Source organism: Cryptomeria japonica, chromosome 7 (assembly GCF_030272615.1).
Source record: "Cryptomeria japonica chromosome 7, Sugi_1.0, whole genome shotgun sequence".
NCBI classification, from domain to species: Eukaryota; Viridiplantae; Streptophyta; class Pinopsida; order Cupressales; family Cupressaceae; genus Cryptomeria; species Cryptomeria japonica.
The window spans coordinates 855055362-855068426 of NC_081411.1; the positions used below are offsets into that span (position 1 = coordinate 855055362).

Genomic DNA, 13065 nt, shown 5'->3' on the forward strand with positions numbered 1-13065 from the left:
TGTTGATAGCAACAAGATGAAAAAGGTTGAAATTGTTGAGCCTCTAGCAGATAAACCACTTGAAGAGATGTTAGTTGCTGATTACAAAGTCACAAAGGTAGAATTGGGCAAGCAAACACATGAAGTGGTTAAACATGATGCCCAATATTCTGTAGCCTCACTGGTGCAGTGATATGATGAGCTTCAAGCTAAGAAAGATAAGCTAGAAGGGGACAACCAGCAACTCGTTGCAGTTGTTCGTAAAATCACAAAACCAATTGGTGAAGTGAGTAATTCTACAAGTTCTTCTGAGGGACGAGAATCAATCTAGCAAGTTGAGAGAGCTGCTCAAAAGGTACAAGCACTGGAATCTTGGGTTGATCAGCTTCATAATCTATCTGCACAAGTCTTGAAGGAGGTTTTCCAAATTATGGCCAAGTTGAAAACCATTGAAGAACAATTGAACCAACTTTTTGATACTTTCAAATGAAACTTCGAAAAGGTAGAAGACAGCTTAACTATTTGTCTTAAAATCCCTCAGCAAAAGTTAAGCATTCTTCTAGAACGTCAGGTAATTCCTTCAAGAGTTGTATACTTGGAATATCACGAGCTCTTGGACAACAAAGCCCTTGTTCTTAAGTCACTTATTGAAGACATTGATGATGCTATGAGGCTGCGAATGGAAGTTTTTCAAGATATGGTCTCTCATTGTCAGAAAGCTGCATGCACCATCATGGGTCATGATGGAGAATTGTTGATAGAAGAAAAAGTTCTTTCTGATCTACAGTTAAAGATCCATCAAGAGTGGAAAATTGGACTATTTTCAGCAACATCCATTCAAGCCTTAGTCTCTTATCAAGGTTACTTGCAGGAAATCCAGTCTTCCTTTGAGAGAAATAATCCCACAATCCTTCATTGCAGCGATGTTATCGTGAAAACCATGATCATGGCCAAGAACACCCTTAAACCGGATCTTGATGAGCTGCAAATGACCATCCAAAAGTTCGAAGGATTCGTTTCTTCACATACTGCAACTTAAGTGTTTTTTCAAAATAGTTGTATTTTTTCAAGATATGTAATCTTTTAGTTGTAGTTTTTCTTTTGACACCTTACATGTAAAAGCCTTTTTGTAAATTGCAAAATAAGTCATTACTTGCAGTTTTGTAATTACATGTAAGGCAACTACAATTTGAGTTCAGTTAGGACTGTAGTTGGAATAAGTCTTAGTTAGTTATTGAGTAAGTCTTGGTGGTTGAGAGAACCTCTCAAGTTAGTGAGGATCCTCCCACCTTTTTCTCAAGGCTCCTCTCCTATAAATACTTGGGGGGTCTATTCTCATCTTTATCTTTTTGAAAGCAAGCAAAAACTCTACCAAATTTGCAGCAAAGAAGTCTTTGAGTTTTTATGTGTAAATTGAAGAATTGAAAGGAATAGAAGAAAATTGCTCAAGCTTTGAGTCTTTGTGCTACATTCTTCGGTTTGTGTTCCATATTTCCTTCCTTGCAAGTGTTTCTTTAAGAACTTAATCGAATCTAATTTGAAGTCTTTGAGCTGCAAGTATTGAAGATTAATTTAGTTAAAGTAGAAGTTCTATTGGGAAAAAGTTGTAAGACTTTGTTCTTACACTTGTTCGTAACAGAATTTAGAAGTAGATTTTATGAGAAATAGTTGTGAGTCTTTGAGCTTATACTAGTTCTCATTGTTTTAAGTAGAAAAGAATAAGATATTCCAGTCTTTGAGCTGTTATAATTTGTTCTTCATAGAATTAGTATAGAAAAGGGTAGATAGGTGTAATGTCCCCACTTTGAAATAAAATTCAATAATAAATAATAATAATAAAATTAAAATATTTAAAATTAAATTAAAATATAAAATAAAATAATTAAATATAATTAAATATGATTAATTAAAAATTAATTAAGTTAATGAAAAGTCAAAAGAAAGGAAAGGAAAGGTTGTGACTCCCTCAACAATGAGATATAAAAGGGAGAAGAGAACCTCATTTGAGGGGGGGAATAATTTGGAAATGAGAAGTGCAGATCTGATTTAAATGATAAGTGCAGATCTGATATATAATAATAATGACAAAAAAAATAACAAATAACAAATACGCTGGCATTTAAATTGAGGATAAATTAATCATAAATTCCATATGGACCATTAGTGAGGAAATGGGGTAGAGCAATGAGGTCAGCAGATGTTAGGCCTCTGTCACGTACATCACCCGCTATGGCGACTGTAGGTTTGCCATTAGTGAGGCCAAGGTGGAGTAAACCACTCTTGGGCCTGATAAGCGCTTCGGGCATCTCATTGCATCTAAATCCTTTTGATCTCACTGAGGAAGTGAATACGAAGAAGGCTAATGCATACACAAATATTTATTGAAATTACAAGTCAGTATTGAATTGCATTATTAATGTGATTTTAAGATCACAAGGATTAGTGCCATAAAGAAACCATGGATTAATTATTAAGTAATGATGAATGGATAAATTGCATACCCAAACCCAGTAAGATACAAGGGAATAGGGCCATGGGATAGCAGGAACTAGGCCTCTGTCAGGTGGGCAACCCACTGTGGATGACCGAACATCTGCCACAAGTTGGGCCTAGGGGGAGTGTACCGCTCTTGGGCCTGATAAGCGCTACGCGCATCCTATTGCACCTACTTCTCCTTGGTCTCACTAGGGAATGAGTATGGAATTATCTCATTGATAAAAATATAATCTTAAACAAATTGACTAATAATAGATGTATACTTTACATTCACCACTAGTGTGGGAGAGAGATAGAGCAATGAGGTCAGCAGAAACTAGGCCTCTGTCAGGTAGGCAACCCGATGTGGATGACCGAAAGTCTGCCATCAGTTGGGCCAAGGGGGAGTGTACCGCTCTTGGGCCTGATAAGCGCTACGGGCGTCTCGTTGTGTCTAAATCTTTTCTCTTTCATTAATGGTGAATGGGGGGTTAAGCATAGTCCATTTAATTAATACTTGAGGCAAGTATCCAAACATTGTGCTATCTATCCTCTTTGTCGATATGGCTAATCAGACTCATTATATTTACTCCATTTGAAATTCTTAAATAATCTACCTGAGATCACAAACTAGATTGAGTGTTTATGTTTTTGCATCAAGCTGGTCTATTTTCCTCAATAAGTTATTAACAAGTGCTTGTCTATTTTTCTCATTAGCTGATTAATTTCATTATTCATAGTTCTTAATATAGATATCAAACCCTCCTACTACTTCAGTTTTAAGGGAGAAGGGTTTACATATGTTACCAAAGCGCTTAGAGACCAACTACAATAGGTTCCCTCAAAGTTTACAGATCCAAGCCCTTACCTATCTTGGGTCTATACCCTCAAGGCTTATTGGTCGCTAATCGCCACCCTATCTTGGGACTTAACCTATTGCTTGAATTTAGTCTGCCCCTCTTTGGAACATCTCAATCCCATCATCTTAAATACGGAAAGTACTAACATGATTTAGACTATAAGTATATATATTTCTTATGTACTATGAATACGTATATGAAATTAAGTATGACTATCATACATATTGCAGTCCATATTAGTATTACTATTAATTCTGCATAAGAACATTATTGGGCTTCATATATTTAATATTAAGGATACTTATTAAACACATCCCCATGCATACCACCAAGAACAAGGATGTTAATGCCTGTAACTTAATAACAGTTCTGATCTGATCTGATCCATGGTGCTCTTACTAGATGCTTTTGATTCCTTTCCTTTATATCTCTCAATGTGAGGGAGAGGTCACACCTCTTCATCATGTATGCCCTTTGGCAAGAGACACACCCTTTCACCATTCCCTTTGATAGAGTGCAACTCTTCATTATTTATGCCCTTTGAAAGGGACACAACCTCTCATAATCAGATCTGCACTTATCATTTAAATCAGATCTGCACTTCTCATTTCCAAATTATTCCCCCCCTCAAATGAGGTTCTCTTCTCCCTTTTTATATCTCATTGTTGAGGGAGTCACAACCTTTCCTTTCATTTCTTTTGACTTTTCATTAACTTAATAAATTTTTAATTAATCATATTTAATTATATTTAATTATTTTATTTTATATTTTAATTTAATTTTAAATATTTTAATTTTATTATTATTATTTATTTTTGAATTTTATTTCAAAGTGGGGACATTACAATAGGACTTCACATAATCAAGTCTTTGAGCTTGATATTGTTGCCCCGTCTCGAAGGAAGTGACAGAAGTCTTTGAGCTTCCAGGAAACTTCATTTTCCTTTCTCTCATTTCATTTCGAAAGTTGTTACTGCTGTTTTATATCGAATCGCTATCACTTTTCTGTGAACAGAAAAGGGTATAGTCTTTCTTGAAAGAAGAAGAAAGATTGTTGTCCCATCCTATTTTATTTTTAAAGTTGTAATTAGATAGAGGGATCCCTCCCTTAATTAGGAGAGTTTTACTCACACTGTGGTTGAAACCATAATTTTGTACATTTCCCCAAGTGTACAAAATTTTCAACCAACAAGTCACAATGGTACAACTTATCTCATCTCGTGAAGGCGGCTCATGGCTCATGAATCCACCTGTTAATATGACGTTTGCAGTCCTTTTCCCTCTTCACATAGTACTCAGTTGCACTATCCTTTGAAATCTGCATATAAACAGGTGTTGGTGGTATTCTAAATACTTTCTCAATAATATCTGCATCAAGGCAGATTATTGCCTCAACATCATCATTTCTAATGGTTCTCGTCTCCTTGTCAAAGTGATGGGCACAAGCGAGAACAAATTCAAGTTCTAGGGCAGCCACTGGAAAAGAAGATGCATGATGAATGTGGTTGTCCAACAACAGCTGCACATTACTATCCTATGTATCCTCCACCCTCTTAATGAATTTTGACATGTCCACATGCCCTATCTCTGTGTCCTTGATGTGATCCAAAGGAGAGGAAACTTGCGAAAGTGAAACTTCATTCCAGTACTTGTCATATTTATTCTTCATCTTCTTCGGAATGGGAGAGGATGGTAAATATGACGTTGAAGAACAACCTGGTATACTACGATGAAGACTTAAAAGTGTTAAGGCAACATCATAATCAACTACAACTTACATTTTTCTTTCTTCAAATGGGAAGAACTCTAGCCCTTGCACATCACGACTTTGTGAGAGAAAGATGGGAAATAAATGGGAATGCTGGAAATTTGACTTTGACCAATTTGGGATCTTGGGGAAAGTTTTACTAGTATACAAGTGGGGAAGAACGAACATGCAATCGGATTTTTAAAATCCGAATGCAAGTATACTTGTAAAACGAAAAAATGGAGAAATGAGTGAAAAATGAGATTTAGACTTGTGGGAAATGACGTGAACGGAAAGTACAGATATAGGCAATATGGATGCATAAAAATGGGAAGGTTTTGAGAATGTCATCTTCAAGAGAATGGGATGAATTTTGAACATGCAATCCAGTTCTAAAAACCCGATTTTGGAAGAATGGGTGTTTTTCATCTTTGCAACTTGGAATTTCAACAAAAGATGGTTAAACTCTAATAACCATAAGGGAAGATCAATTATTTTCATCCAACTTGTAATTGGGATTTAAAATCCCAAATACAAGTAAAGAGGTAAAATGGGGAAGAACAATACAATTCACAAATTGCTTTGCAAAGGGGAAAATCTCTCACAAAACCGATTTTGGGGAAAAACCAACATATATACAAATTTACAACTAGAATGGAAAAACAACAAAACAAGAAAATGAAACAAGAAGAAAATAAAACATATCTTGCTTCAATTCGAAATGCCTCTTCAAAAGATGAAACAATCTTTGAATGAAGAAGACAATCCCTTAAATAAGCAATAAACGAACTCGCAAAAACCCTAGCCACGTTTTCCAAACTCGGATTTGGAGACTAAACAACAAAAACATGGCACAAAATGCAAGTATAATGGCACAAGAACCGGTCAAATCTTCCTTTAACCTCAATGCCTAGTTGAAGGAAACATAAACGACTTTGAAGCGAAAGGATTCGTGGCATTTCGTGAGAGAAAATTGTGAAGTTTATAAAACACTCCTTTGCTGGAAATTAACATGAAACCAACATTCATGATCTCCAAATGGCGTGAAGAGAGTCCAAGAATGCAGCAATGGGTTAAAAACGCCTTCTTCCTCCTAGAAAATCTCCACAAAAATTTGCTTGATATCTTCAACAAATCCGCCTTCTTGGCTGGTTGGGTTTTTGAAAATAAAGAACAAGTGTTATTTTACATGCAATAATGAAAATCGGGTTTTGGACTTCATATTACATGTTTAAAATGTCACTTTATCTTGCGCAGGGCAAAATCGGGTTTTATAAACCCTTTAGCAAGTTTAAAATGCCTTTATTTTCTCTTATGCAGCAAATCGGGTTTTTGAGACTCAATTGCAAGTTTAAAAAGTCACTTTATCTACATTCTAAGCAAAATAGGGTTTTTGAGAGAGAAAGACAAGTTATAATAACTTGTGAAGGGGAGAATAAAATCCCTTCAACAAGTTTTAATAACTTAACACATGTAATAGGGGAATAAAAATCCCATTACAAGTAAGAAGACTAAAATAGGAACTTTATAAAAGAATTACAAGTGACTTTTTAAATTTGCAATTTAAAATTAATTTGTAACTTATCCAAAAAAATCCCTATTCTGACTCAAAAAGCCAAAAAGCATCAAGGGGGAAATAAAAAGTAAGTTACAAGTTCTTTTTGAATAAAGTGCACTTGTAATTAGCTAAAAATTTCCCTACAAAGACACAAACAAAGGAGAACGTTAAAACTTGCAACTTAAGGAAAATTTCACACCTGCAGTCAGGGAGAAAAACCCCGAAATTGAAGGAAAGACATAGCAAACGAACCTAGAATGCGATGAAATTTGAAACCTGGTTCGAGGATGGACAGAGGATTAAGCCAGTTCAAGGGTGAAACAAAATTATGCCTCGAGAAGCGTGCCATAGAGTAAAATTTTCATTTTTTGACAAAAATTTTATGTAATGGTCCATCATTTTTGTTTTCAAAAAAGAGGACAACAATCTCTTGCTTCATGACAGCTCCAAAAGATGATCATTGGATTGCAGCGAAGCGAGCGTTACAAAATGTGAAAGGCACTTCACACTATGGCATTTTGTATACTAGGTGCAATGATCCAAAGCTAATTGGTTATACTGACTCAAATTGGGCAAGATCGGTGGACGATAGAAAATCCACTTTTGGGTACATATTCAGTTTGGGTAATGGTGTTGTCACTTGGAACAGCAAGAAGCAACAGGTCGTGCCTCTTTCCTTGACCAAAGCCGAATACCAGGGAACCATCAAGACCACATGTGAGGCGGTTTGGCTCCAAAGGATGCTCTCTAACATGCAGATGCCACAGACGAGTCCTTCTCCCAAGTATACTGATAATCAAGGGGTGCTCAAACTAGTCAAAAATACAGTCTTCCATGAACGTACCAAGCATGTCGAACTTCATTGTCACTACATCCGCAAGCTGGTAGAAGACGGATCAATTCAGTTGCACTATGTTCTGAAAGCGGATCAGACTTCGGATATTCTCACCAAGTCTTTAAGCCTGGATAAGTTTGTAAACTTCAGGGGACAACTTGGTGTTTTTGACAGATTGACCATTAAGGGAGGGTGTTAGAATAATATTTAATATTATTACTGTTAATGGTCAATAATGTAACTGGGTTTTAAACCTCTTAAATGTCCACAATAACAAGAAGTTAGAAGTAGGTAGTTAATTAATAGCTACAATATTTTGTAACTTCTATATAATGTAATCCTTCCCCAGTTAATATGAACGAAGTTTTTACCAATGAATCATATCTGATTTTCACACAAAGAATACACAAACCTAATATTCTATTTATCTATGTATCTATATGTCATAACCAAAACAGTAGCTCATAAAGCCACCATAATGTGAATCCGTTTGAATAATAGCTTGTGACATCTTTTTATTTGTTTAAATATGACTGATTGAGTTTACAAAAAATATACTTAGCGTTAATACAATGACAACCAAACCAGAAAAATTAAAAAGGTTAAAGCACTGATCAAAACAGCAAACCAGGTAAGTATTGGAAAAGATCAATGTATTATCAATAATTCTCTATTCTGTTTGGTTAAAAAAAAACAATATTCTTTACATCAAATTTGAGAAATATCAAGACTGCTCAATGCCTGGAATGATAAATATCATACAACGCAGGACAAAAAAAATAATAGAACAAATATGCCATTCTTAATTGAATGATCTAATCCATTGTGTGTGTGATGTAAATTGAAAACTTATATTTCATGAACAATAAACAAATACCTTCTTCGGGAAACTTTGGGTAATACATTGGAGGCTCCTTAATGTGAGCATATGTAAAAAACTGCAAGAAGTTCAAATCTTCCATTAAAAACTACATGGATGCAGAGAGATAATATGAATGGCATACGTATCATACTACTAGATTTATGTAAGAGGTTAAATACTTGTTTGCACCCACAAATATGAAAATATGATTAGCATATTAACCTGCAGAAAGAACTAAATTTTTCTTAAAACTTGATTTCCACCAAACACCAAATAAATTGTCAACCAAGGACCTTTGTAGTATTTTACAGTTCAACTTACCATGAAGGGGCTGCAATGAAGATATATTCTTTTAAAGACAAATATATGCAAATATTTCAACACGTCTTGAAATCTTTAACTATGAATACATTGCTTCAATCAACCTGGGGTTAAGTGAAAAGAGAACGTATAAATTAAAACTAAGAAACAAGTATTTGATAAGAATGTAAACGAGAATATAAATACTATATCGTACTGAATGGGCAATCATAGGCTTGATAAAGGAAAACTATGGACAATGCATTTCCAGAACTGTTTCAGCATGGGATTTGCTAACAATAAACACATACAAAGTTGGACAAAACCTTTTGGCAGATACACAAAGGTGACAAAATTGGTCTTTGCTGTCCTCAGGCAGAAAGGGTAATATTTGCTTTTAGTGGTATACCCCACACTCTGATCTAAGGTTGGAGAATTCCAAGATCACCAAGACTACATTCATTCTAGAAGTTAATGTTTGTGATCTGTGGTGTGAGCTCAATGAGCTTCCTAGTGGCCAAGACTCCAAATCAGATGACTGTAAAAAGTCTGTGCAAACAATTGGGACTTCAAGGTCACCAACTCAATAAAAAAGCTAAGAACATAGTGAGAGATGCATAAAAGGTATGCCATATTTACGAGACCATAAGAAAGTGATAAGATAAAGAAGAAAATGTAAAATACAATGGAGCGAATATTTAGCCTATATGAGACCATAAGTTACCATAAAAAAGGGCCTTTGCCTTCAAAAGAATAAATACTGTCCAAGGGGTTCACCTTAATTGATTAAAAAATCGAGTTCTCTTTGTGAAGGTTAAAATTCAAATCCCAAAGGGACATCTAATATGAAATTCCAAGTTGTGAGCCTTGGACTTCCACAGTTTGGCTTCTAGTATAGAGATGGTTTCTAAATAAGTGGATTATTAAGTTGTGACTCTTGGCCTTCCATACTATTTCCCAGTGTGGTTGCTTGAAAGGAGTTTGTACAAGTCTCATGGTTGTGCTGGTAAGATCTTGTGTTGGTTTCATGTTGATGCTCATAAGAGAAGACTATTTGTAAACAATTTGCAATATTAAAAACAAGGAATATATACTAATGACATCACATAATGTTAGAAGCCCAACTAGAAATGTGCAACTCTTTCAAGTTTGATAATTTTATCATATTAACAATTGTTTTGGGGATCCTATGAACCAATATGTCATATTCTCTAGTCATTGTTGTGCCATAAAATTTCTATGGATAATGGAAAATTATAGATTTATATTACTAGTAACAGCACCCAAAGATTGCATCAAATGAAGATTGTGCACAAATATTTATACCTCTATCAGCAAAGCACTACACATTTATACTGTTTAAGCATCATCATTACGCCCAAATATTCCTCAAGAAATCAGCATCAAATGAACAAAACCCCACATTGCCATTGCAATCTATGTACGAAGTGAGACTGTACACCCAATGGGTTTAGATTTTGTTGGTGTAAGTAATCCTAATTCTTCTACAGGACACAAGTTCATCCTAACAACAATCGATTATTCATTCAGTGATCCAATGGCCTATTCTAAAGACCCGTAGGCTATTCGGAAAGGAACATTAGGGTTTCCTACTTTTGTGGAGTACGGCACGAGCTTTTTAGGGTTTGTCAGGAGGGAATTCTTCAGTTATGTTTACTGTTTCCTTCTGGGTTTTTCATTAACTCCAAGGTGGCATAATATGCATCTGATTCTACAGTGAAGTTCGAACTTACTATTTTTAGTAAGTTAGGGTTTGGCTGACTAGATAGTACAGTTTTACCGAGCTTTCCAAGCTCTTTCCCTGGGTGAGAAGATCATGTTCCTCGGAGCAGTATTTCTTGACTTAATATTTTTAGTAAGTGGCAGTTTGAGCATTGCTATTTTTGGCAACCTTGGGCAAGGCTCTGATCCAGTTCAGTTCAGTGGTTCTCATTGTTGGCGGCATTATTGTACACGAAAATAAGACTAGTTAATTATGTGTAATTGTTTTGGTTAGTTGGCAACCGAGGGGTGGTCGTTGGGGTGCGACAGTTGGCGCTCCCACCCCCTCGGTATCTTTATATACTTCGGAATGTAACACACAATTATGAAAGGAAGAACATCTCTTATACTTTGTCTGATATCTATGGCGTTACTATTCTGCGTTACGTGCTTTACGTATTAAGTTATTCACCCGAGAGGGCAAACATTTGGCGTCGTTGCCTAGACGTACTTAGGAACGGAAGATGCGGATGGGCGCATGGACACAATGGGCCTACCCGTTGGTGAGGTAAACCCAGAGGCCGATGACGCGCGAACAGAACTTTACACAGGAGAAGACACCGCAACGAGAGAATTTTCAATTCTACTCCAGGGAGCCATCCAGACCTATGTTCGACGACAGGCAACGGAGGCGGAAATCCCACCAAGTGTCGTGTGGACGGCGTTGGAGGTGAGCCCGACGGTAAATCGATTGATGAACCATCTTGAACCATCTTCCCCAGTTCCTTGCACACGCATCGCCGACACAACAAGCTCGCCTAGAGGAGATTGCCCAGGAAGAGCGACGCCAACAAATCCTTCAACAGTACGAAGAAAGCAGCCTACGAGAAGCGGAACAGGATGGCGCCAGGCAAGGAGGGAATTGAACCTTGAACTTTCTATATTCAAATAAAAGTGTCATTGACACAAGTTGTATCTGACAAAATGAATTAATAAAGACGTGTTTTGATTTATGCATTGTGAATTATGGAAATGTACGACAATTAATGCCCAACCTATTGAATAAAGATAGAAATAAAAAAGCAGAAACGGATGAGTGGGAGGCCGCACCGAGGGCCTTGATTCTGGTACAGCAAGTGGAACATAGACGGAGGCTGAGGCAACTTGCCGAAGGACGACCTGCCGAAGGGTGGCCCGAAGGGAACCAAGGAGGTGTCACGGAGGGTGCAAAAGCCGAGGGAAATTTCTATGCGTCGCCAGAACACTATAGGGTATGGAGCCACGAAGAGTTTCTAGAGGAAACAAGGTTATGGCAGAATCTAGTCGAGGAGACTCGGGATCAGTTTAGAAACTTATCCCTTACACCACGTTGTGAGGATCACCAAAGAGAGCCAGGAGTGGGCACGGGTGAGAACGAAGGGGAGGACAACCGTACGGTTGTAGGTGCGACACACGGCACGCAAAACACCGTACCCCCAGTCACCCACGCAAGAAACACCACGGGCGCCGGAGGGAGCGGCGCAGGGGCTCAGACACAACTACAGCCACCTCAGGGGAGACGACCCCCATCAATGGCGAGCAAACAAAAACTACCGAAGTTCAATGGCGACAGGAAGGAAGATCCCGTCCGCCATTGTCGAACGTGCGAAACCATATGGTCAGCAAATGGTGTTACCGATCAAGATGAATGGGTAACACAATTCCCAACAACCTTGAGGGGAGTGGCCATAGACTGGTACTCAGATATGGATAAGGCCAAAGTCGACACATGGCCTGATCTGAAGGAGTTTGGGATAGAGTTCCGCCTCTTGAGAGATGACAACGAAATAGTCTCCGAAATCTATGGAACAAAACAGAACAAGAACAAGACTATCCAAGCCTATAGTCGGCGACTGAAGGAACTGTTGGGAAAAATGGAGAGTCAACCAGCGGATGGGTTGAAAAAGAGATGGTTTGTGGAGGGACTGAAACACTCCCTCCGAAAGAAGATGAAGATTGTTCCACCGACATCGTACGAAGGCGCATACAATAGAGCGATGGATCATGAGAGCGAGACCAAGACATCGAAGAAAAAAAAGAAGGATAGCTGGTCCGAGGAGGATGACTCTTCACAGGGAAGCAGCATCGATGGTGAGGCTGACAAACGGGTGCAAGCGCTCTAAAAAGACATGGAGCGAATGAGGAAGGAATTCAAAACAATGAGAAGCACTGGTCGAACCGAAGGGGACATATGGTGCACTGAGTGCAAAGAGGAGGGGCATACAAAGGGTACTTGCCCGAAGAAGGCATTCTGCAAGATTTGCCAATTGATGGGACACTCCACTAAGGAGTGCCCATACAACATGAAAACCCGAAGTACGCAAATGAATCAAGTGTTGTTCACGGAGCAATCCACAACATCCGCACCAGCGGGTACGAGCCAGCAAACTAACACAACGACGTCATCTGGAGGATACCGAGATAACAGACGCGGCGGAAGAAATAACAACAATAACAATAACAAAAACCGGATCCAATATGACACCAAGGGCCGGCCAATGATCCAGTGTAGGGCTCGCAATCAGTGGGGACACTTCGCCCACGATTGCACAAAGGAAACCACTCCTCAGCACCTTTGTCGATGGTGCGGGCCAGGTGACCATGAGGACGCAAATTGCTTGAAGCTTGGTGTAAACCTTCTAAACATAGAACCCACGAAGGCGGAGGTATTGGCAATCACCAAGGCGC

General features: G+C 38.0%; 1 protein-coding gene across 2 annotated transcripts in view; it reads right to left on the reverse strand.

Annotated features, from left to right (window-relative positions):
• LOC131028940 (fatty acid amide hydrolase) overlaps nucleotides 1-13065 on the reverse strand; it is a 176558-nt gene that overhangs the window by 105827 nt on the left and 57666 nt on the right. For both annotated transcript variants that reach the window (XM_057959317.2, XM_057959318.2), the window contains exon 3: nucleotides 8332-8392. In XM_057959317.2, coding sequence (XP_057815300.2) covers nucleotides 8332-8392 — 61 coding nt within the window. The remainder of the gene's footprint in view (nucleotides 1-8331; nucleotides 8393-13065) is intronic.